Here is a 24,578-nt window from a genome sequence, read left to right on the forward strand (position 1 = left end):
CTGACAAATACAATACACCATACTCATATAAATAAATGAATGAAAAAATAAAAGGGGGAGAGGAGACCAATCTTTCTTACATTAGAATTCAATTACTATCTATAGACATTCCATCTTTCCAGGAAGTAGAGTTTAATTCCCACAATTTACTCCTAGAGCATGGGCTAGGCTTAGTGACTTGTTTCTAAAACACAAAGCAGGAAAAGAGGAAAAATAGGAACTTTACAGTGGGGGAACCTAGAAACTTGGCAAACACTAATGTCACTAAGTGTTGAAGGTTAACATCCCCAGTGACGTCACGTGGATATGCTGTATCCCTCCTACGATCTGATGAGAAGGGCACTTCATCTCTGTTGTTTTCTTTCCAAAAACCATAACCCTAGTTTAATAATTTTAAAAAGACCCCAGATTGGGGGTCATCTATAGGTTACCTGGCCAATATACCTAGAGACTGTCAAGGTCATAAAAAATAAAGAAAGATTGAGAAACTGCTATAGACAATTAAATGTAGTGTGATGCTCTGGGACTGGATCCTGGAACAGGAAGAGGACACTTGGAAAAACTGGTGAAATTCAAATGAAGTATATAGTTAGTTAATAGTAATGTATTAATATTAGTTTCTTAGTTTTGACAAATATGTTATGGTAGTGTAAGATGTTAACAATAGGGGAAACTGGGTGAGGGTCATATGGGGATGCTGTACTATCTGCGTAACTTTTCCATAAATCTAAAATGATCAAAAAATAAAAAGTTTATTTAAAATTTTCAAAAATACAGTCACCAAATTTATAGACTCAAACCTACAGCGACATATTTTCTGAAATAAAAAATTGCCTCATAAGGACAATTATGCCCACAGGACAACAGGATAGAACAGATAAAATTTGGATTACCTCACAAAATTCCAACCCCTGAAATTAAGAAGCATAGCAGACCTTTGAACAGGTAACTTAATTATTTAGATTGAAAACGGAATCAGTTCAGGCAATCACCAACATTCCTATAAAACCATTAAAATAGAAGGCAAGAGATAGGTCCTGTCAGATCAAACTGAGGTCAAATTGCACCACTGACACATGCAATCTCCATCACCCTTCTTCCTTTGCAGACCTGCCCACCCCACTGCATCCTGATGCTCCTTCTCACTGGAAGATGCTTCTGACCATCCCTCAGCTCAGCAGTTCCCACACTTTTTGGTCTCGGGAGCCTCTATATTTTTACAAATTTTGAAGATTCCAAAATGCCTTTCTTTATATGGATCATGTTTATCTCCATTTATGTATTAGAAATTAAAATGGAGAAGGAGAGGAGGAAAAAGGGCCAGGGTCTTCCAGGGAGCCCAAAGTTAGAAGCTGGGGCAGAGAAAAGGAAAACAGAAAGAATCGGGCACAGACTGACCCCTGAGGAGCCTGGAGTCTTACAGAAAGGGTAGATAGGTGTGCATCCCTTCTCACCTCACCCCCATAACAAACTGCTGAATACCAAATTGTGGGAGAGCTCCCTCTGCCTTCGTGACCCTGGGCAATGCTGTCAGTGGTAATTCGGGAACTTCCTGAGAATAGAATACCAGGTGACCAACTCAGGCAGGTGTGCTGGCACTCCCCTCAGGCCTGAACTGAGATGGTGGGCACCATACTGGTTGTGCACCTGTTCTGAGCCACTGCCCTGCCCAAGCAACCTCAGCCTTTGTGATATTGTAGCACCAGATACCCCAGAAACATACCCCACAATCACTCTGACTTTGGCAACCATGGGGGACTGGCAGGACCCTGGGGAGCTGCAGGAACCCCAGAAATTTAGCCCTCAGTGCAAGTTGCTTATAGGGGAGCAGGGAGCACAGGCCACCAAAGTGCTCCTTGGGACAAAGGAAATGCAGGCACAGCACCAATTTCTGAAAGGGGCAGTAGTAGTAGCTAGGAAGGGACATGGAGAGGGGACTATTTCCTACTCCACCCATTCACTGTTGCAGATGCAGCAGAAGCTTTCCCTGCTGGGAGCTGGCACTCATGCAATTGAAGAAAGGCTTTCTAGCACTTTTCACAGTGGCTGCATCCCCACTGAAAGTAAGGTGTACTGCCTCGTCTTTCAGAAAAAGCAGGGCCCATCTCCTGCTCCCTACACAAAGTAGCAATGTCCCTGCAATAGAGGACAGACAAGTCACAGAGCTGACTGTTCTGGACTGGGGAAAGAGGCTCTGACCCAAGGCCATTTTGGTGGTAGCCACAATGGAAACATTCTCACAGACCTCAGGAGTGGCCAGGAGCCAAAGGACAGTGTTTATATGAACTGAGGGTTACAAGTGCTGCGAAAGGGACATGATAGGTAGTGGATCATGTTTCTGCCTGCCCAGGATGAGGAACTGGTGCAGCCCCCTGCTGGCCCCTACCCCTGAGACCTCAGCACACCCGTCAAGGCAGGGGTTTCCACTCACCATCAGATGACCTGAGGGTGAGCTAGCTCTTCTTACCCTTAAGCGACACTTACTGGACTAGAGACTGAACTGCATCATCAAACAAAAAACCTGCTGTCAGAAGAGTGCAGTGCTAGTATATGAGATAAGCTTCTTGAGACCTCCACACTCCTAGCCCTACAGAAGATAACTGTGTCAGCTCATACACCCTATACATCACTACAACAAGCAGTATCTGGGAAAGCAACCACACAAATGATATCCATAACCAAAGAACCCATAGAGACCCTTGGTCCCCTGAAAGCCCCCAGAAACAAAGCCAAACAATCATATACAATATATATTACAGCCACACCCTCAAGGGAAAAAAGAATACAGACTTTAAAAGTCTCATTCAAATGTTGGCAAATTAAAAAATAGGAAGCAACAGCTCAGTATTTGTCCATTTTCACACTGCTGATAAAGACATATCAAGACTGGGCAATTTACGAAAGAAAGAGGTTTATTCGACTTACAGTTCCACAAGGCTGGGGAGGTCTCACAATCATGGCAGAAGGCAAGGAGGAGCAAGTCACATCTTATGTGGATGACAGCAGGCAAAGAGAGAGCTTGTGCAGAGAAACTTCCATTTTTAAAACTATCAGATCTTGTGAGACACATTTACTATCATGAGAACAGCATGGGAAATACCCGCCCCCATGATTCAGTCATCTCCCACCATGTGCCTCCCACAACACGTGGGAATTATGGGAGTTAAAAGATGAGATTTAGGTGGGACACAGAACCAAACTATATCAAGCTCCTTCAGATGAGAAGGAATCAGCATAAAAACTCTGGCTCTCCAAAAAGACAAAGTGTTTTGACACCTCCAAAGGATCACACTAGCTCTCTAGCAATGGATCCCGACTAAAATGAAAATTCTGAAATGACAGATAAAGGATTCAAAATATGGATTGTAAGAAAGCTCACTGAGATGCAAAAGAAAGTTGAAAATCAACCCCCAAAAACTTAGGATATGAAAGATAAAATAGATATATTAAACTTTAACTATAGTAAAAGACTAGACCAAGCAGAAAAGAGAATTTCAGAGCTTGAAGACCACTCTTTCTATTTAAACAAGTAAAACAAAAATACAGAAAAAAGAATTCTTTTAATGAACAAAGTCTTTGAGAAATATGCAATTATGTAAAGGGACCAAATGTATGACTTATGTGTAATCCTGAGAGAGAAGAAGAAAAAGTAAGCAATTATATTTAAGAGAATAATTCAGGAAAATTTCCCTGATCTTGCTATAGAGGTAGACATTCAGATGCAAGAAATTCAGAGAATATCTGGGAGATACTATAAAAGATGAATGTCACCAAGGCATATAGTCATCATACTATCCAAGTTTAACGCTAAAGAAAAAAATCTCAAAGGCATCTGGAGGGAAGTGTCAGATCGCCCATAAAAGAAATCCTACCAGACTAATGAGACTTCTCAGTGGAAATCTTACAAGCCAGAACAGATTGGGGGCCTAGGGAGCCTATTTTTAGCTTTCTTAAAGAAAAAAAAAAAAAAGCCTGCCAAGAATGTTTTATCCTGCCAAATAAGCCTCATAAAGGAAGGAGAATTAAAGTATTTCCCAGACAAGCAAACTCTAAGGGAATTAATCACCACTTGACCAGTTCTATAAGAAATGCTTAAAGAAGTTATAACCATGGAAATGAAAGGACACTACTTGCTACCGTAAAATCACATATAAGTACAAAGTTCACAGATCCCATAAAGCAATTACACAACTGAGACTACAAGGTAACTAGCTAACAAAACTCTGACGGGAACAAAACCTCACATATTATTATTAACCTTAAATGTAAACAGGCTCAATGTTCCACTTAGAGGATATAGTTTAGCAAAATGGATTTTTTTTTAAAAAAAAAAGACCGAACAATCTGCTACCTACAAGAGACCACCTAACATGTAAAGATACCCATAGCCTAAAGTAAAGGGGTGTAAAAAGATATGCCATGCAAATGGAAAAGAAGGAGCAGGAGTTGCTCTTTTTATATGAGATAAAACAGTCTCTAAAGTAACAACAGTTCAAAAGACAAAGAATAGCATTATCTAATGATACAGGGTCTAATTCAACAAAAAGAGTTAACTATCCTAAATATATATGCACCCAGTATCAGAGCACCCAGATTTATAAAACAAATACTACTAGACTTACAAAAAGAGATAGACAGTCATATAAAAGAGTCATATAAAAGGAACTTCAATACCATATTGACACGAATAAGCTGTCAATGATGACAGATCATTGAGCTTGATCTGTTGCTTTGATTATGCAAACTTGACCAAATGGACTAAGAGACACCTACAGAACATTCCATCCAACAACCACAGAATATACATTTTTCTCATCTGTGCATAAAACATTCTCTAAACTTCACCATATGCTTGCCCACAAAGCAAGTCTCAATAAATGCAAAAAAAAAAAAAAAAAAAAAGAAAAGGTCAAAATCATATTAGGATCTTCCTGGACCACAGTGGAATAAAATTAGAAATCAATACTAAGAGGAACTCTCAAAACCACAGAAGTACATGGAAATTAAACAACTCACTCCTGAATGACTTTTGGGTTAACCATAAAATTAAGGCAGAAATTAAAAAAATGTTTTGAAATGAATGAAAACAGACACAACATACCAAAACCTCTGGGATACAGCAAAAGCAGTGCTAAGAGGAAATAGCATTAATTGCTTTTTTTTTTTTTTTCTTTTTTTTTTGAGACGGAGTCTTGCTCTGCCACCCAGGCTGGAGTGCAGTGGCCGGATCTCAGCTCACTGCAAGCTCCGCCTCCCCGGTTTACGCCATTCTCCTGCCTCAGCCTCCTGAGTAGCTAGGACTACAGGCGCCCGCCTCGTCGCCTGGCTAGTTTTTTGTATTTTTAAGTAGAGACAGGGTTTCACCGTGTTAGCCAGGATGGTCTCGATCTCCTGACCTCGTGATCCGCCCGTCTCGGCCTCCCAAAGTGCTGGGATTACAGGCTTGAGCCACCGCGCCTGGCCAGCATTAATTGCTTAAATCAAAAAGACAGATCTCAAATTAACAATCTAATGCCACACCTCAAGGAACTAGAAAATCAAGAACAAACCAAACATGAAACTAGCAGAAGAAAAGAATAATAACAAAGATCAGAGCAGATTTGATCTCAGTTAAATTGAAACAAAAAAAATCATACAAAGGATCAACAAAACACAAAGTTGGTTCTCTGAAAAGATAAAACTGTTAGATGGCTAGCTAGATTAACAAAGAAAAAGAGAAGATTCAGATACGCACAATCAGAAATGATAAAAGTATCATTACAACTGATAACACAGAAACACAAAGGATCATCAGAGACTACTATGAACATCTCTAAGCGCACACACTAGAAAACCCAGAGTACATGAATAAATTCCTGGACGCATACAACCCCTCAAGAGAAATAGAAATTCTGAACAGACCAATAACGAGTAATGAAACTGAATCAGTAACAAAAAAAAATATAACAACTACGACAAGAAAAGAGCCCAGGACCAGATGGATTCACAGCTGCATTTTATCAGATGTACAAAGAAGAGCTGAAATCAATGTTATTGAAACCACTCCAGAAAATTAAGGAAGACGAATTCCTCCATAAATCATTCTATGAAACCAGTATCATAATGATACCAAAATCTGATAAGAACACAACAAAAAGAAGAAAATTACAGGCCAATATCTCTGATGAACATAGATACAAAAATCCTCAACAAAATACTAACAAACTGAATCCAACAGAACATCAAAAAGATAATCCATCACAATCAGGTGGGTTTTATTTTAGGGATGCCAAGATGGTTCAACATATGCAGGTCAATAAATGTGATTCACCACATAAACAAAATTAAAAACAAAAGACATAAGGTCATCTCAATAGATGCAGAAACAGCATTTGATAAAATCCAACATCACTTCATGATAAAAAAAAAAAAAAACTCAACAAACTAGGCATCAAAGGAACATACCTCCAAATAATAACAGCCGTATATAACAAACCCATAGCCAACATCATACTGAATGGGGAAAAGTAAAATGCATTCCTCTTAAGAACTAGAACAAGAGAAGGATTTCGCTCTCACAGCTCCTAAATAGCATAGCACTAGAAATCCTAAACATAGCAATTAGGTAAGAGAAAGAAACAAAAGGTATCTAAATTTTTTTTAAAAAGTGAAATTATCTCTGTTCCCTGATAACATGATCTTATATCTAGAAAAATCCTAAAGATTCCTCCAAAAGACTCCTAGACTTGATAAACAACTTCAGTAAAGTTTCAACAAACAAAATTAATGTACAAAAATCAGTTGCATTTCTACACAACACTCAAGCTGCAAACTAAATCAAAAAGTCAATCCCATTTATTATAGCCACACAAACACACAAAATACCTAGGAATACACTTAATCAAAGAGGTGAAAGACCTCTAAAAGGAGAACTACAAAACACTAATGAAAGAAATCAGAAGTGACACAAAAAATGGAAAAACATCCCAAGCTCATGGATTAGAAGAATCCATATCATTTAAATGACCATACTGCCCAAGGCAATCTACAAATTCAATGCAATTCCTATAGAATCAGCATTGTTTTTAACAGAATTAGAAAAAACTATTCTAAAATTCACATGGAACCACAAAAGAGCCCAAATAGCCAAAGCAATCCTAAGCAAAAAGAGCAAGGCCAGAGGCATCACATTACCTGACTTCAAACTATACTACAAGGCTATAGTAACCAAACCAGCATGGAACTGGTTCACAAATAGACGCACAGGCAGATGGAACAAAATAGAGAATCCACAAATAGAGCCACATACCTATAAGCAACTGACCATCAACACAATCAACAAAAATAAGCAATGGAAAAAGGACTCCCTATTCAATAAATGGTGCTGGGAAAACTGGCTAGCTACATGCAGAAGAATGAAACTGGATACCTATCTCTCACCATATACAAAAATTAACTAAGGTTGAATTAAAGGCCTAAATGTAAGACCTGACACTCTAAAAGCACTAGAAGAAAACCTAGGAAAAACTCTTCTGGACACTAGCCTAGGCAAAGAATTTATGACCAAGTCCTCAAAGGCAAATGCAACAAAACCAAAAATAGACAAACGGGAATTAATTCAACTAAAAAGCTTCTGCACAGCAAAAGAAACAATCGATAGAGTACATAACCTACAGAATGGGAAAAATATTTGCAAACCAAACTATGCATCCAACAAAGAGCTAATATCCAGAATCCATAAGGAACTCAAACAAATTAATACAAAAAATAATAATAACCCCATTAAAAAGTGGGCAAAGGACATAAACAGACATTTTCCAAAAGAAGACATACAAGCAGCCAACAAACAGGAAAAAAATGCTCAGTATCACTAATCATGAGAGAAATGCAAATTAAAGCCACAATGAGATATCATCTCATACCATTCAGAATAGTTATTATTAAAAAGTCAAAAACAACAGATATTGGTGAGGCTGTGGAGAAAAGGGAACACTTATACACTCTTAGAAGGAATATAAATTAGTACAATCCCTATGGAAAACATTACCAAGATTTCTCAAACAACTAAAAATAGAACTACCATTTGATACAGCAATCCCACTACTGGTTATTTACCCAAAGGAAAAGAAATCATTATATCAAAAAGATCCCTGCCCTTGTCTGTTTATCACAGCATTATTCACAATTGCAAAGTCAAAGAATCAACCTAAGTATCCATCAATGGTTAACTGGATAAAGAAAATGTGGCATATATACACACCATGGAACACTATGCAGCCATAAAAAAGAATGAAATCACATCCTTTGCAGTAACATGGATGGAGCTGGAAACGATTATCCTAAGTGAAATAACTCAGAAACAGAAAACTAAATACCACATGTTCTCACTTATAAGTGGGAGCTAAACCATAGGTACACACAGACATAAAGATGGAAATAATAGATACTGGGGACTCCAAAAGAAGAAAGAGAGGGAATAGGGATGAGGGTTGAAAAATTACCTATTGGGTACAATGTTCACTATTTGGATGATGGGTTCACTAGAAGCCCAGACCACACCATTACACAATATACCCATTTAACAAACCCACACATGTACCCTTGAATCTAAAATGAAATAAAATAACAAAAATAAAAATAAACTCAATTCCTAAGGCAAAAGAAAAAGGGTTGGAAATGGAGAAATTTTTAAATGCTCAGTAATCCATTAAATTTAATAAATTCATTAGATATTAACATTAAATAACATATAGTGTTCCAAACAAAATGAAACAAAATTAGTAAGAAGAGTGGCACTGTTTCACAGTTAATACTTGCATTAATAGAAGACAGCTGGTTTCTCATGTCTGTGTCTGCATTCAATCTGATGTGTCATTACACATCATCTAGTCTCTGGAAAACTCTGCTGTACTTTCATGAGAGAATGAGAGTTTTTTAAAAGACAGCTAATATCTTAGTATTGCTAGGAAAAAGATTTGCCCTTGCAGACTTCAAAGACCTACAAGAACTCTCACGTTTTGAGACCTACTGGTCTAGCCTATTCCTCTCACACTCCTCTCTCTCCACGTTTTTTTTCCCCTCCAACCTAAATACCGATTTTCCGTCTCTTTATTCTTCACTGCCAGCTTCTCTCAGTCCTGTCTTTTTACTTGCTTCCCCTTTTCCCATGCTCACTCATTTATGCATTTTCTAGTCCCCGTTTTTCCTTCTCTTCTATGAACACAATATGCAGCTGAAGTACCGTTCTGTTATTTATGCTGATTTTTTTAAAGAACACCAGCTGAATGTTTTCTATTTCTCTACCAAACCAACAACAGAAGTCCTATAAAAAGTTGAGTTAAAGTCTCATCAGAGCAGAAACTGTGGTTCAGCCACTTTCGTATCTCCTGTAGCACCCAGCACAGTGTGTAGTGCCGTGGCTACAGAATGCTAGAGAACACCTTGGGCTGCAAATGAACAGCGCTGAAATTTACTCATGCTCAGTACCCTGGTAAAGAGAGATGTTCAATAGGCCGGTGTATCCAAAAATTTAGCCCGGGTCTCCCATCAGTTAAATTTTTAAAAGTGTGTGTGTGCACAGATGTGCATGTCGACATATAAAGTGAACGTATCTATACACACATATTCATATAATGCTAAATTAACACATTATGTATATGTAAATATAAACTTCCATTTATACGTATTGACTTTTATACACACATTCATATATAAAATGGGTGTATTTTTGGTGGCACTCCAAGGGATCATCTCTACCCTCCACTGGTGAACATACCCCACTTTGGAGACTATCGCAACCTAGTGACCTCTCCAAGTCCTCACAGATAACTGCCAGGCTAGCATGAACAGCCACCACTCCTCACTTATCACAGAACCTCATGTAGATAAATAATAGGTTGAATGGAATTAATTTCAAGTCTTGTGGCTATCAGGACACCACAGGCTGGTCATGCTGGCCACAGTTTCAAAACTGAACTCTATCTGTGGCACTGGCCCTGGTAGCTAGCTAGTCCACAAAAGAAAAATACAAAGCAAAATGCAGGTGGGAAGTAAATAGTGTTCTTCTAGCTCCAGGATGAGAGAGAACACACTAATTCCTATTCTTAGGGTCTCTTTGGGATGAGCAGCCAAGAGAAGAGCTTGGAGCCCCAGTGCTTGATAGGCTAATGGGAGCTAGCTCTGTTTTTTCCAGGAAATATTAACATGTCCCTGCCAGCAGTAAAATGATCAGAAATCAGGCTGGGTATGGTGGTTCATGCCTGTAATCCCAGCACTTTGGGAGGCCAAGGCAGGTGGATCACCTGAGGTCAGGAGTTTGAGACCAGCCTGGCCAACATGGTGAAACCCTGTCTCCACTAAAAACACCAAAAACTAGCCAGGCATAGTGGCACGTGCCTATAGTCCCAGCTACTCAGGAGGCTGAGACAAGAGAATTGCTTAAATCTGGGAGGCAGAGGTTTCAGTGAGCCAAGATCGCACCATTGCACTCCAGCCTGGGTGAGTGAGCAAGGCTCTGTCTCAAAAAAATAAAAATAAAAATAAAAAATAAAGAAAAAAAAAGAAATCAGCCTCAGTCCATCCTAGACAGAGGGGCTGGGCAGGAAGAGTAGGCTAAGAAGACAGGCTTGTGTTGCTCTTGCTCAAAAGACCCCACAGGCTAACATCTTGGCTTGAAGATGGGTGGTGCTGACCCTCACACCTCCAGGCCAGAATCCCTCATCCCCAGCCCCTGCACTGGTTGCCATGTCACCACAGAGCCTTGGGGTTGTTATATTGCCTGTGGCCTCAAGGGGGTGAGCACCTGGCATGGCTGATGGGTCACCTGCCCTTGGGAAGCAGGCTTGTCCATTCAGGAGGTGTTTCTTCCTTCCCTGGCATTTTCTCAGGAAGAATCTTCCAGTCAATAAAAACGGCTCTCTTAAGAGACTCCTTGACCCTACAGTGCAGTCCAGTCTGCTGCTATTGCACAGATTGTAGATGGGCCTCATCTTACACAGCAGAAGCCAATTCTCCCCTCTCCACTCTACTCTGTTCACACCTGCCTGTGCTGTACATAGCAGCTTATTCAGCATTGTCCTGGTCACTGTGCATATTCTATAATACTAACCTCTTAGGCCGGGCACAGTTATAAGCTCATGCTTATAATCCCAGCACTTTGGGAGGCTGAGGAGGGCGGATCACTTGAGGTCAGGATTTCAAGACCAGCCTGGCCAACATGGTGAAACCCCATCTCTGCTATAAATACAAAAATTAGCCAGGCATGGTGGTGGACGACTGCAGTCCCAGCTACTCAGGACGCTAACGCAGGAGAATCACTGGAACGTGGAAGCATAGGTTGCAGTGAGTCAAGATCACGCCACTGCACTCTAGCCTGGGCAACAGAGAGAGACCCTGTCTCGAAAATAAATAAATAAATACTAACACCTTACATTGGATCACACTTTAAAGCATGTTCACACTCATTATCTCATTTAATCATCTCAACATACATCAGAGTTTGTGAGTTAGCTGAACTGTACAGACAAAAAAAATCTTTGCTTAGTGAATCGCTGATGTAAATAAAATGGAAAACTAATCTTGCCTAAGAAAACAGTTCATATGCACTAATTTTTTGTAAAATCAAGCACCTAGGTGTCTCTGCTTTGCTAAAAGACATTACACTAATGGGTGTTACTGTCTGCTTTTGATAATAATAAAACTTGACTTCCCTAAAAGTAACCAGTAGTCAACATCACAAAGATATCAACTATCCCAAAGTGAATTTATAAATTTCATTTTCAGCACTGTCTATAACTGAAAACATAGAAAACTGAAATGTCCATTGGTGGGAGACCGGTTAAAGAAATTATGGTGAAAGTATGATAAAAGTATAGATACTCCTAGGAGATCCCAGAGGGAAAGGGTAGCATGTAGTTTTTAACTAAAGGAGCATTCCTAGTCTGAGAATCACCCCATCCAGATCATTACAGTGTGGCTTGTCATGGACCACCATCTACCCACTAGACACCATGGCAATAACAGGCATGAAAAATCAGATCCTCTTGAAACTAAATTTTGTTGAGGGCCTAAGAAGCATCCTATAATAACAATCCCATATGAATATGACTGGAAACAGAACATAAATCATGTATGTATGACACACATACTTATATTCTTTGACTCCCATCCCTGAAATTTCAACTCAGCAAATGACAACACAGCCCTGCAAACAGCAGCATGTTTAATTTGCCTAAAGTTTACCTGAGGCACTTGGGTTTATTCCCTAACTAGTCTCACTACCTGGAGCAGCTCCACCACTGAAAAGCTCATGTTCTGACGATGACCTCCCACCCTCTTACTTCCCCCGTCCTTCCCACTGACCCCATTTCCAGCCCCATTCAGATGTCCAGTCTTCAGATCCTACCAGCTTCTTCAGTTTGTTGCTACCTTTCTGGCCTCAGTTTTTTCTTCCTCAGCTAGCTGACCCCCACAGTCATCACCAGAACTATTCTCTTTCTCTTCCCCTCTCCTCTCTTTGTCTCTTTTTCTCTTCTGCACACACACATACACACACACACACAAACACACACACACACACCAACACAGCACCCACCCTGGCAGGCCTCTGAAGCTAGGATTTGTCTTTTCTGCCCCCCTCTTAGCAACTGTGATTCAGGAGGTCTACGGTGGGGTCAAAGCCTCTACAAGCTTAAGAAGCTTCCTAGGAGATGCTGATACGGGTGAAAACATTGCCCCAGGATATCTACTTTTCTGGTTAAACTATGTACTGATACAAGGTTTGACATTCAAAATACTGGATAATTGTTGTGGAGCAACTGAAAAACCAATAAATAGCCTATGAGGGTGACATTTCTTATAACCACTTTGCAAAATTATCTGGCAGCTGACCACATGCACCACCTGTGACATCATCTCCTAGGTATATACCCAGCGAAATGCACACACAAGTAGAGCCCCCACACCACAAAACAACGTTTCAGTCAATGATGAACCACATATACAATAGTGGTCCCACAAGATTATAATTCTAATACCATATTTTTACTATACCCTTTCCATGTTTAGGTACACAAATACTTCCCATCATGTTACAATTGCCTACAGTATTCAGTACAATAACATGCTGTACAGGTTTGTAGTCTAGGAGCAGTGGGCTATACCATAGAGCCTAAGTGTGTAGCAGGCTGTACCATCTAGGTTTGTGTAAATATAGTCTGTGATGTTTGCAGAGCAACAAAATCACCTAATGATGAACTTCTCAGAAGTATCTCTGTCGTTAAGCGACACATAACCATACCCTAAAAGACAAATGCGAGAAAGGCAACTCATAATAAGCCCAACCTGGAGACAGTCTAAATGTCTGTTGACAGTAAATGAATGAACCGTGAAATATTCGTGCCATTAAATACTAGGTAGCTATGAAAATCGACTAACTACTGTGACACACAATATGGGTGGATCTCACAAACACAGTGTGGAACAAAAGAAGCCAAAGGGCACGTGCTTTTTACCCCAGTTATGTAACATTTAGTACGGTTGATGTAAGGACAGTAGTGAGCTTGGGGGACAGGGATGGAGTACAGCTTGGGAGAAGGCATAAGAGAAGATAATTTGGGCGGGGGTAACATGGGTGTGTTTACTGTATGACAACTCATCAGGTTGTAGATTATGGTGCACACTTTTCTGCATATATGCAATATATCAATTTAAAAGTTTTCTATCTACAGGGCCCAGGGAGAGGGAAAAGTATTCAGCAACGCCCCTGCTGAGGCACAGCTGGAACAGGTGCCAAGGCATGCCTCATCTGTCCACAAGGCACTGGCCAGCTGGACTGCAGCCCTGGGTGGCCACCTGATCCATATTGACAAGGGGGCATTTTCCCTGAGCAACAGATTATCTATCCAACTTCCCACTGGATGTCTCTGCCTAGAATTCCCACAAGGAACTCAAGGTAAACCAATCTCAAACTGAGCTCGATATCTAGGCCTGCCCCACCTGGAGGGTAACTTTCTGAGTTTAGGGTACCATCACCCACACAAACTAGAAATCCTGGGCACGGGACATGGGGTGGGCTAGGAGGGGCATGTGGTCCCTTTCACTTCTCCTTCATGCCTTAGGGCCAAGAGGTCCCATCAACTCCGCCTGCTAAAACTGTCTGGTTCTCCCTGCCCACACTCCCCCTGTCCAGACCCTCTTTCTCTCTCACCTGGGCTCTTATCTAGGTCTTCACTGGCCCTCTTGCCCCACTTGCTGCCCCTCCAATCCACCCTCTGCACTGCAAAGTAATCTTCTGATACCCAAACTCTGCAGCATGACATACAAAAACACTCGTGGAGATGACTGTAAGCTTACCTCCTGCCTCTCTCACTCTCATATTTTATACCCCCAAAATAATTAACCACTAAGTGGCCCCCAATCAAGCCATGCTAGTTCACATAAACACACTTTCCATGTGCTAGAAAGGTCCTAAGCACTCCTTCAATTCAAAGTTCCCTTTCCCTGTTGCAAGAATAACTTCTTGAAAAAGCAAACCCCATGTCCTTAGGTGTCTAGCATTCTAACATATCACTCTCTCCTTTACAAAGGTTCTTGGCCCTCAGAGGTGTCATGCATGTACTCAACCTAGGGGTCCACCAGGACAACAGGCTTATAGATACCACATATGAATGGAAAAAGAATCACACAAACACAATCGGCAGAAAACCCAGAGGCGAGGGAAAGCAAGGGCGGCCAGAAGCCCCAGGCAGTGGGCCCATGCAATCTGGGTGACAGATGAAGAAAATTGCTTTCGGTCCTAGATTATATCATTCCGCATAACAGCATAACTGGTGGAGCCCATCGTGGTTAAGAGCATGGATTCTGGAGCCAGACTGCCAAGGTTTGATCTTGGCCCTGTTACTTACCACCAGGGACCATGAGCAAGATCCTTATCCTTTCTGTGCCTCAGTTTCCTCATTTGAACAATGGGCTTTGTGGGAATGAAATGAGTTAACACCTGGAAAGCACTGTATGGCACACCATAGCTGTATATAAATGGTAGATGTTATGATGTTCATATGCTGACGTCCAAAAAGAGCCAGAAAAACTACATATTGAAAAAAAAAAAAAACAAAAGACAAAACCCTACCTCTGTCCATCCATGAAGGTCTGCCACAGGCTCCACATTCCAACTCTAAACTTTTAAACCATCTCTCCTCTTATCCCAGGACAACTAACTCAGGGATTCAGGTTCAGGTCCTCCCAACACAGGTGCCTAAATCTCAGTCTCCTCAATTTCTTTTCATATGGAGCTTCAGCTGTGAAGTTTATGGAACTATGATATGGTTTCAGGAGAAATCCTGGAATAGTATTTTAGTTCTTCTCAGGTATCCTGTTTCTCCCTTTTTTTTTTTTTTTTTTTTTTGAGACAGAGTCTCGCTCTGTTGCCCAGGCTGGAGTGTAGTGGCGCGATCTCGGCTCACTGCAAGCTCTGCCTCCTGGGTTCACGCCATTCTCCTGCCTCAGCCTCCCAAGTAGCTGGGGCTACAGGCACCCACCACCACGCCCAGCTAATTTTTTGTATTTTTAGTAGAGACGGGGTTTCACCGTGTTAGCCAGGATGGTCTTAATCTCCTGACCTCGTAATCTGCCCACCTTGGCCTCCCAAAGTGCTGGGATTACAGGCGTGAGCCACCGCACCTGGCCTGTTTTCCCCCTTTTCAAGGTGACTAGAATAGTGCTTCCTTATTTGAGAAATGATCAATGAGAAATGAGAGGTAATCAGGGTTGTCTACTTTAGGGGTCCCCAAGCCCCGGGCCATAGACCAGTACTGGTCCATGCAGAAATTGGGCCACACAGTAGGAGGTGAGCAGTGACCAGGGAGCATTATCTCCTAAGTTCCACCTCCTGTCAGATCAGCCACAGCATTAGATTCTCACAGGAGTGTGAACCCCATTGCGAACTGCCCACGCAAGGGATCTAGGTTGAGAGCTCCTTGTGAGAATCTAATGCCTGATGATCTGAGGTGAAGCAGTTTCATCCTGAAACCATGACCCCGACCCCACCACAGGTCTGTGGAAAAAATGTCTTCCACAAAACGGGTCCCTGGTGCTAAAAAGATTGGGGGCCACTACTCTACTTAACACTTTCACTAGGTTCCCTTAAAAAGAGGACTAAACAATCATCACAATAACTTTCTTTTCTGTTTATAAAGAATAGAGACCAATTAGAACAAATATCTGAGAAAAATGGGGTACTGTGTTACAGTCACACTGTTTTCACCTTCTACTGTATAAGCATTGGTTTGTCACCCTTTTCCCTCCTGTAAGCTGCTTTCACAAGTCAACCCTGACCACCAGTATGGGAACTCAGGTAACAATAATAGCCATGACTTATTGAGAACTTACTGAATACTAAGACTTTTGCATACATTATGGTGGCCAGCTAAGAGCTGTCTCCTCAAACCCATTTGCCCCCTCTTCACCATAGTGAGCTGTCACCATGGATGAGCAGCTGCTCCAGGCACAGACAGGGAGCCCCATGCCATGGATGGCAGAGCTGCCCCACCTGCCAGGGCCCCTGAATGGCCTTGTGGCACAGATCCTGCTGTGGGCAGTTCAACTGGAGAGTTATAAACTTCCAGTTGAGGAATCTGTTTGATAGGGTACCTTAGTCAAACACCAGCTAATATAATTACCTCAGCTGATCCCTAAAAAACACAGGGGACCTAAGGTGTTAGTACCACCTACCTCATTGAGTTACTGTGAGGATGAGAAACTGCATGCGGAGTCCTCATATACACATTTTCACTACTCCTATTTGAAAACATTTGTACTGCTATTATTAGCCCCATTTTACGGATAAGAAAGTGGTAAATAATATGCTCAAGACCATATAGTTAATGTGTGGTAGTGCCAGAATGGGAATTCAGACATCCAGCCTTAAAACTGATCTTTTAACCTCTTTGCTATTCTGCTTCCAAAAGGATGAAATGAGATCATACATAAAGAGCTTGGCCCAGCCGAGGGGCCATCACCTAACCATGCTCAGGAGTGCATCATGGTTGAGAGTGTGGGCTGTGGAGGTGATGGGCATCCAATGGCATCCAATTCTGCCCTGCTAGTATTAGATTTATGCTTAGGCAGAAACCTTGTTTTTCTCATCTGTGAAAAGAGGGTGATACTACCAACCTTATCAGGCTATAGTGAAGATTAAAGGAAGTAACACGTACCAACGGCTTATGACCAAGCCAGGCACAAGACAGCGTTCAATGATGCAATCAGAAGGAAGCAGCTGGGGCTTCTTGCCCCTTTCCCCTGTCCTAACAGCTCTTTTTTGCAGACACCGGGAATCAAAACCAAAACGCATACAACCTTCCACCTTGAAGCACAGCACTACATCATCTCTTCGCTAAGCCTAATTCCCATTTTCTGGATAGGAAACTGAGACACAAAGTATCTCCAGAATCATATCAGAGGTAAGTAGCAGGCCAGGATTCAGATGCAGCTCCAAATCTCTGGCCATCACGCTGCATGGCCCCTCACCCCGCTACCTCTCTTCTCAAAGCACTCTTGAGTCAGATAAGGGAGCTCTGTCCATAAATGAACGAACGGATGAATAATTTAAAAAATTTTAAATCCATTTGACAAATGAAAAGAGGGCGTACGGAGGTAAAACGTGGTTCCACCATGCGTTGGCTATGAGTCCTTGACCCCGCCAGCTTCAGTTTCCCAATCACTAAAATAGGGATTTGAACACCTCCTTTGCAGGTCCCGGTGAACATCAAATGAAGAACTGTGTGTAAGCTCTGGGTACAGTGTACCTGGCACATATTAGGTTTTAATAAACGGCAACTAACTCTGACTAACGGTTGTCGCTGGGGAATACCTGCCAGGCACAGAGGGAGGCCCTACGGCGGCGCGGGGCAGAACGGGGCAGCAGCCATCCAGGGAAGTGAGAAAAGGGATTAGAGGAATTAGAGAAACGGGCGGCCAGGCACAGGCACCCCCTAAGCGTGCGATCTGGCCCTGGGGGGCCTCCAGCATCGGCTGCCGCGGAGAGCACCCAGGTCCCACCTGCCCGGCAACAGGCGCACCCCGAGCGAGCCCGGCGCCTCTGATCACCATGCCAGGCCCCGCTGCCAGAGTCCTAGGGGACAAGCCCAGATCGGGGCTGATGTCTGGACGCCTGTGTCCGGACTGCGCGGGGAAAGGAGGGAGTGGAGATGTTTTCGGATCGCGAGCGTCGCGCGAGAACCCTGCCGCAACCGAAAGAAACAGACCCCTTGGCGCCGCCTCCCGCGTGGAGCCCCCTCCCCACCCCGCCCCCTACCTGCCGAAGTGCCCCACGTGGTCATAAATCCACTCGAAGTGGCGGGACCCCATGGTGCTGCCGTGCACCGGGCGCAGAGTTAGCCGAGCTCCGGGGGCTGCGGGTAGCACGCCCCGCCCCGAACCTCCCCGCCCGGCCTCCTGCGCTCCCCGCGCGTCCCAGTGCTCGGTACGAGCGCGAGGCTGTACTCTGTTCCTCCCTCCGTCGCTTGGCCCCTCCGTCCCCTCAAGTATCTTCGTCTTTTTCCCGCCGCCTCGGCCTCCTCCCCGGCGCGCTGTGGTCCCGGAGCCCGCGGTCGCATCGTGCCCGCGCCCCCAGCCCCGCTGCTCTCCCGCCCGCCCCGCCGCCAGCCTGACTCTTGGCACTGTATCCGTGGGGTCGTCACGCTCGAGGGAAGCCCCGAGGCCTGGGAAAAGTTGTCACTGAGAGAGAGCCCAGGGTGGGGATGCAAGGTCCAGGTTCAGTCTGGGAGCCGCAAAAATATATGGCCTTCCGCATGACGCTCCTCACAAACATGGTTCTCAGATTTTCATGCCTGAGAATCTACCGCAGAACTTGGTTTAAAAGGTACATTTAAGGCCTGGCGCACTGGTTCACACCTGTAATCCCAGCACTTTGGGAGGCCGAGGCGGGCGGATCACCTGAGGTCGGGAGTTCAAGACCAGCCTGACCCCCATGGAGAAAGCCCTTCTCTACTAAAAATACAAAATTAGCCGGGCATGGTGGCGCATGCCTGTAATCCCTGCTACTCGGGAGGCTAAGGCAGGAGAATCGCTTGAACCCGGGAGGCGGAGGTTGCAGTAAGCCAGGATCTTGCCATTGCACTCCAGCCTGGGCAACAAGAGCGAAACTCCGTCTCAAAAAAAAAAAAAAAAAAAAAAGTACAATTAGGCTGGCGCGGTGGCTCAGGCCTGTAATCCCAGTGCTTTGGGAGGCGGAAGGGGGAGGATTGCTGGAGCCAAGGAGTTTGAGACCATCATATAGTGACACCTAGTCTATACAAAAATAAAAAATAAATAAATGTAAATTTATTTCTAGACTGCACCCCTGATGAGTCAGTCTGCCTGAGGCACAGGAATCTGATTTTTCTTTCTTTTCTTTTCTTTTCTTTCTTTTTTTTTTTTTGAGACGGAGTATTGCTCTGTCTCCCAGGCTGGAGTGCAATGGTGCGATCTCAGTTCACTGCAAGCTCTACCTCCCAGGTTCATGCCATTCTCTTGCCTCAGCCTCCCAAGTAGCTAGGACTACAGGCACCCTCCACCATGCCTGGCTAATTTTTTTATATTTTTAGTAGAAATGGGTTTCACCGTGTTAGCCAGGATGGTCTCGATCTCCTGACCTCGTGATCCGACCACCTTGGCCTCCCAGAATCTGATTTTTAATAAGCAGACCACATCATTCCAAGCCACACTTTGGAGTGGGCAGGGGTTTGGCACATGGCCAACCCAGGCAGGGGGTGGCCTTCCTTCTGGAAGGTATCAGGTGAATGAACTTTAGGGAAGAAAGGCCAATGGCTGGTCCACAGCGCTGAAGCAGAAAAGCCAGTTTCCAACTATATCCACAGCAAAAGTTGCCTTCTCTAGTCAGCCTGGCAGTCACTGGTCGCACTGTCAGTGTGCTACTCCACTCTATAAGGCCACTAGACCTTGAGCTCCTAGAGAACAGGGATGCATTTTCTTCGTCACTTTGGTAGCCTCAGTTCCATAGCAAATGCCCTCTCTTTGAACTTCTCCACCTCATCTGAGCACACTGTCTTAAAATCTGAGCACACTATCGCTTTCTCAGAGAAATCCAACAGTTTGAGGGCCAGGACAGAGCTCCACCAGAGCAGAGCAGCAAGACTGGGTCTGATGGCTCGAGAAGTGGCAGGATCTTGCAAGGCTGTGTCAAACATTTTATTTTGACCAAAGGACAAAGGGAACTCCCTGTAGACAGTCTTAAAGCAGAAGAGTAATAAGAGCAAACTTGTACTTGAATAGTATTTGAAAAAGAGGAGGGTCCATCTCCCAAAGTGCTTCCCTCCCCTACTTGTCACAGAGCCTACAATAACACCATTAAAAATTGACTTACTTTTGTTATGCACAATCCTATCTAGACATTCTCTTCTGAAACATAAATACTCTTGGAAGGACTAAACCCTTAAGTAATAAACAGCTTGGAGAGTGTTTTGTTTGTTTGTTTGTTTGTTTGTTTGACGGAGTTTCGCTGTTGTTGCCTAGGCTGGTGTGCAATGGCGCGATCTCGGCTCACCGCAACCTCCGCCCCCTGGGTTTGAGTGATTCTCCTGCCTCAGCCTCCCAAGTAGCTGGGATTACAGTCATGCCCCAAAACTCCCGGCTCATTTTGTATTTTTTTAGCAGAGACGGGGATTATCCATGTCGGTCAGGCTAGTCCCAAACTCCTGACCTCAGGTGATCCGCCTGCCTTGGCCTCCCAAAGTGCTGGGATTACAAGTGTGAGCCACCGCGCCTGACCAGGTTTTTAAATTAGATAGTTTCCTGCTAACTAAAGAGACTTAAGAAAGCCTAAGTTCTTCAGGTGAGGAATGCTAGAGGGATACAAGGTGGGGGAAGATGAGAGAGTAGTGAGGAGTACTTTTGTCAAGGGCTGAGCCTAGGAGGAAAGGTGGGGGCCATGGCAGCCAGTCAAGATGCCCTATTGCCTCAAAGCACCAAAGGGAGAGTTACCTGGAAAAGATATGGAGAAACTGAATTTTGATATGAACACTATTCTAATTACACCAGGTAGAAATGGCACGATATGGATAAAATGGACAAATCCCTTGAAAAATACAATCTGACAACACTCAGGAAGAAATAGATAACCAGAATAGGCCTACATCTATTAAAGAAATTGAATATGCAATTAAAAACTTTACGATATGGTTTGGATGTTTGTGCTTTCCAAATCTCGCGTTGAAATGTAGCCCCCAATGTTGGAGGTGGGGCCTGGTGGGAGGTGTTTGGATCATAGATCCTTCATGAATGTCTTGGTGCCATCCTCCCCAGTAATGAGTGAATTCTCAGTTATGAGTTCACACAAGATCTGGTTGTTTGAAAGAGTCTGGAACTTCCTCCTCTTTCTCTCTTGTTCCTTCTCTCACCATGTGATTCAGGCATCGCTTCATCTTCTGCCATGACTGGAAGCTTCCTGAGGCCCTCACCAGAAGCAGATGCTGGCACTATGCTTCATGTACAGCCTGCAGAACCATGAGCCAAATAAATCTCCTTTCTTTATAAATTATCCAGTCTCAGGTATTCCTTTATAGCAATGCAAACAAACTAACACATGTTTCCACAAAGAAAACCCCAGGATTGGCCACGTGCAGTGGCTCACACTTTACGAGGCTGAGGCAGGAGGATCGCTTGAGCCAAGGAGTTTGAGACCAGCCTGGGCGACATGGTAAAACCTCATCTCTATAAAAAATACAAAACATTTTGCCAGGCATCGTGGTGCATGCCTGTTATCCTACCTACTTGGGAGGCGGAGGTGGGAGGATTGCTTGAGCCTGGAAGGTTGAGGCTTCAGTGAGCCATGATTGGGCCACTGCACTCCAGCCTGGGTGACAGAGTGAGACCCTGCCTCAAAAAAAAGAAAAAAGAAAAAGAAAAGAAAGAAAACTCCAGAGTCAGACATTTAAGGTAGAAATAATATTGATTCTGCACAAACTGTTGAAGGAAATTGAACAGGAGGGGATACCTCCCAAATCACTGAATGGTCCAGCATTACCCTGATATCAAAACCAGGTAAAGACCTTACAAGGCAAGAAAACTATACACCAGTATACCTATATGAACATAGATATAATAATTCTTAATGAAATTTTAGCAAATTGGATGTCTCTTTACATTTTAAAAGGACAGTACATCATGAACACATGAGATTTATCACAAGAATGAAAGAGTGATTTAATATCCGAAAATCAAGCAATATAATTTATCATACTAACAGACCATATGAAAAAACATGATCATCCCAATCAATGCAAAAAACACAGTTGAGAGAAGCCAACACCTTTTCATAATAAAAACACTGAACAAACTAAGAATATAAGGGAATTATATCCATCTCATAAGGGGCATCTCCAAAAAACAACCCACAGCTAACAGTATACTTCATGTGAAAGACTGTATGTTTTCTCCCTAAGTTTGGGAATTGGACAAGGATGTCTGTTCTCACTACTTCTATTCAGCTTTGTATGGGGGGTTCTAACCGGAGCATTAGGTGGGAAAAAGGCATTCAAATTGAAAAGGAAGAAATAAAACTGTATTTATTCACAGATGACATGGTCATATATAGAGAAAATCTGATGGAATCTATTTTTAATAGCTACTAGAATAAGTGATTTTAGCAAAGTTGCAGGATATAAGATTAATATACAACAGTATGCTGTATTTCAATATACTATTAAGGAACAATTAGAAATTGGAATTTTTTAAACACTGTTTTCTTCTTTTGTTTTGAGATAGGGTCTTACTGTGTTGTCCAGTCTGGACTGCAGTGGAATGATCATAGCCTACTGCAGCCTCAACTTCCTGGGCTCAAGTGATCCTCCCACCTCAGCCTCCTGATTATCTGTGACTTCAGGCATGTACCACCATGCCCAGCTAATTTTGTAAATTTTTATGTATTTTGTCTTTTTTTCCCCCTTTTTGTAGAGAATATGGTCTCGCTATATTGCCCAAGCAGGTCTCAAACTCCTGGGCTTAAGCTGTACCCCCACCTCTGCCTCCCTAAATGATAGGATTATAGACATGATCCACTGTGCCTGGCTATTTTTATTGTTTATTTTTGTAGAGAGGAGGTCTCGCTATGCTGCCTAGGCAGATCTTGAACTCCTAGGCTCAAGCAATCTTCCTGTCTCAGCCTCCTACAGCCATGCTGGGATTACAGGCATGAGCCACCAGGCCCAGCCTAAAATACCATTTTCAATAGCACTAAAAATATACTTAGGGATAAATCTGACAAAAATATGCGAGATTTGCACACTGAAAACTAGGTATGAACATGTATTGTGCAACTTGCTCTTTCTCTTGAACATCTGTTTGTGAAATTCATCCATATTGATACATGCAGCTCTAATCCTTTGTTTTTCATTACTACATAATATTCCATTGTCCCAGTAAACCACGATTCACTTCACCATTTTCTTATTAATGGATAGGCAGGTTATAGCCAAAATTTTACTACAGCAACACTGCTATAAACTGTCCCTCTGTACATATTTGTGAGTTTTTCTAAGGCATATCTCCAGGAGTTGCTGTGTTATATGCATATCCTATACCGCAGCAACTCCTGGAGATAGACCTTAGAAAAACTTAAAAGCCAAATTGCTCTCTAAAGTGATTATACCAATTTATCTTCCAATCAGGAGAGTATGAAAGTTCTAATTTCCCCACATCTTTGCCAATACTTGTATCATCAGACTCTTAAAGATTAGTCTGTTTAGGGGATGTAAAATAGTATTATGTTGGGGTTTTAATTTGCATTTCCCTAATTAGCAGTGAGGTTTTACATCTTTTCATATGTTAATTGATCATTTGAATTTTCTCTTCTGATAATTGCTTATTCATATTTTTTGAACATTTTTCTATTAGGTTATTTTTATTTATATTGATTTGTAAGTGTTCTTTGCAGAATCTGGATACCTATCTTTTGTCAGTTAAGTGTTAATGAGTAATTGTATTTTCAATCTCTTTAATGTGTCTTTTGACAACCAAACGTGTTTTTAAAATTTTATTGGTGTCAAATTCATAAATATTTTCCTTTAAAGTTTGTGATTTTGTGTCTTATTTTAACATTTTTTCATTACCATGAGGACATAAAAATATTCTCTTCTATTTTCTTCTAAACGTCTGTATTAGTTCCTTTTCACATTGCTATAAAGAAATACGTGAGATGGGGTAATTTACAAAGAAAAGAATTTTAATCGGTTCACTGTTCTGTAGGTTGTACAGGAAGCATGGTGCTGGCATCTGCTCAGCTTCTAGGGAGGCCTCAGGAAACATATAATCATGGCAGAAGGCAAAGGGGAAGCAGGCATGTCACATGGCCAGAGTGAAGCAAGAGAGGTAAAGAGGTGCTACACACTTTTACATGCCCAGATCTCACAACAACTCACTATCATGGAGAACAGCAGCAAGAGGTTGGTGCTAAACTGTTCATGAGAAATCTCCCTCCATGATCAGTCATCTCCACCAGCTCCCACCTCCAACATTGGGGATTACAATTCGACATGAGATTTGGGCGAGGACACAGATTCAAACCATATCAAAGTCTTAAATTCACT

General features: G+C 42.6%; 1 protein-coding gene and 1 long non-coding RNA gene across 5 annotated transcripts in view; one reads left to right on the top strand and one right to left on the bottom strand.

Moving 5' to 3' along the window:
* Positions 1–18,403, bottom strand: part of SLC22A16 (solute carrier family 22 member 16) — a 60,549-nt gene extending 42,146 nt beyond the window's left edge. For 2 of the 4 annotated variants that reach the window (XR_004442853.1, XM_033234883.1), the window contains exon 1: positions 17,846–18,206. Coding sequence is in view for 2 of the 4 variants with exons in the window: in XM_033234883.1 (XP_033090774.1) it covers positions 17,846–18,084 (239 nt within the window). In the remaining 2 variants the exon portion in view is untranslated. Of the gene's footprint in view, positions 1–17,845; positions 18,207–18,289 lie in introns of those variants that run through there. The other 2 variants (XM_033234885.1, XM_033234884.1) reach the window with 2 other exon arrangements.
* Positions 18,404–19,686: 1,283 nt separating this feature from the next.
* LOC117097206 lies at positions 19,687–21,532 on the top strand. Its single transcript, XR_004442854.1, has 2 exons — positions 19,687–20,453; positions 20,767–21,532. It is a non-coding gene; the product is annotated as an uncharacterized LOC117097206 (long non-coding RNA).
* The last annotated feature ends 3,046 nt before the right edge of the window (positions 21,533–24,578 follow it).

Source organism: Trachypithecus francoisi, unplaced genomic scaffold, assembly GCF_009764315.1.
Source record: "Trachypithecus francoisi isolate TF-2019V2 unplaced genomic scaffold, Tfra_2.0 Lachesis_group15, whole genome shotgun sequence".
NCBI classification, from domain to species: domain Eukaryota; kingdom Metazoa; phylum Chordata; class Mammalia; order Primates; family Cercopithecidae; genus Trachypithecus; species Trachypithecus francoisi.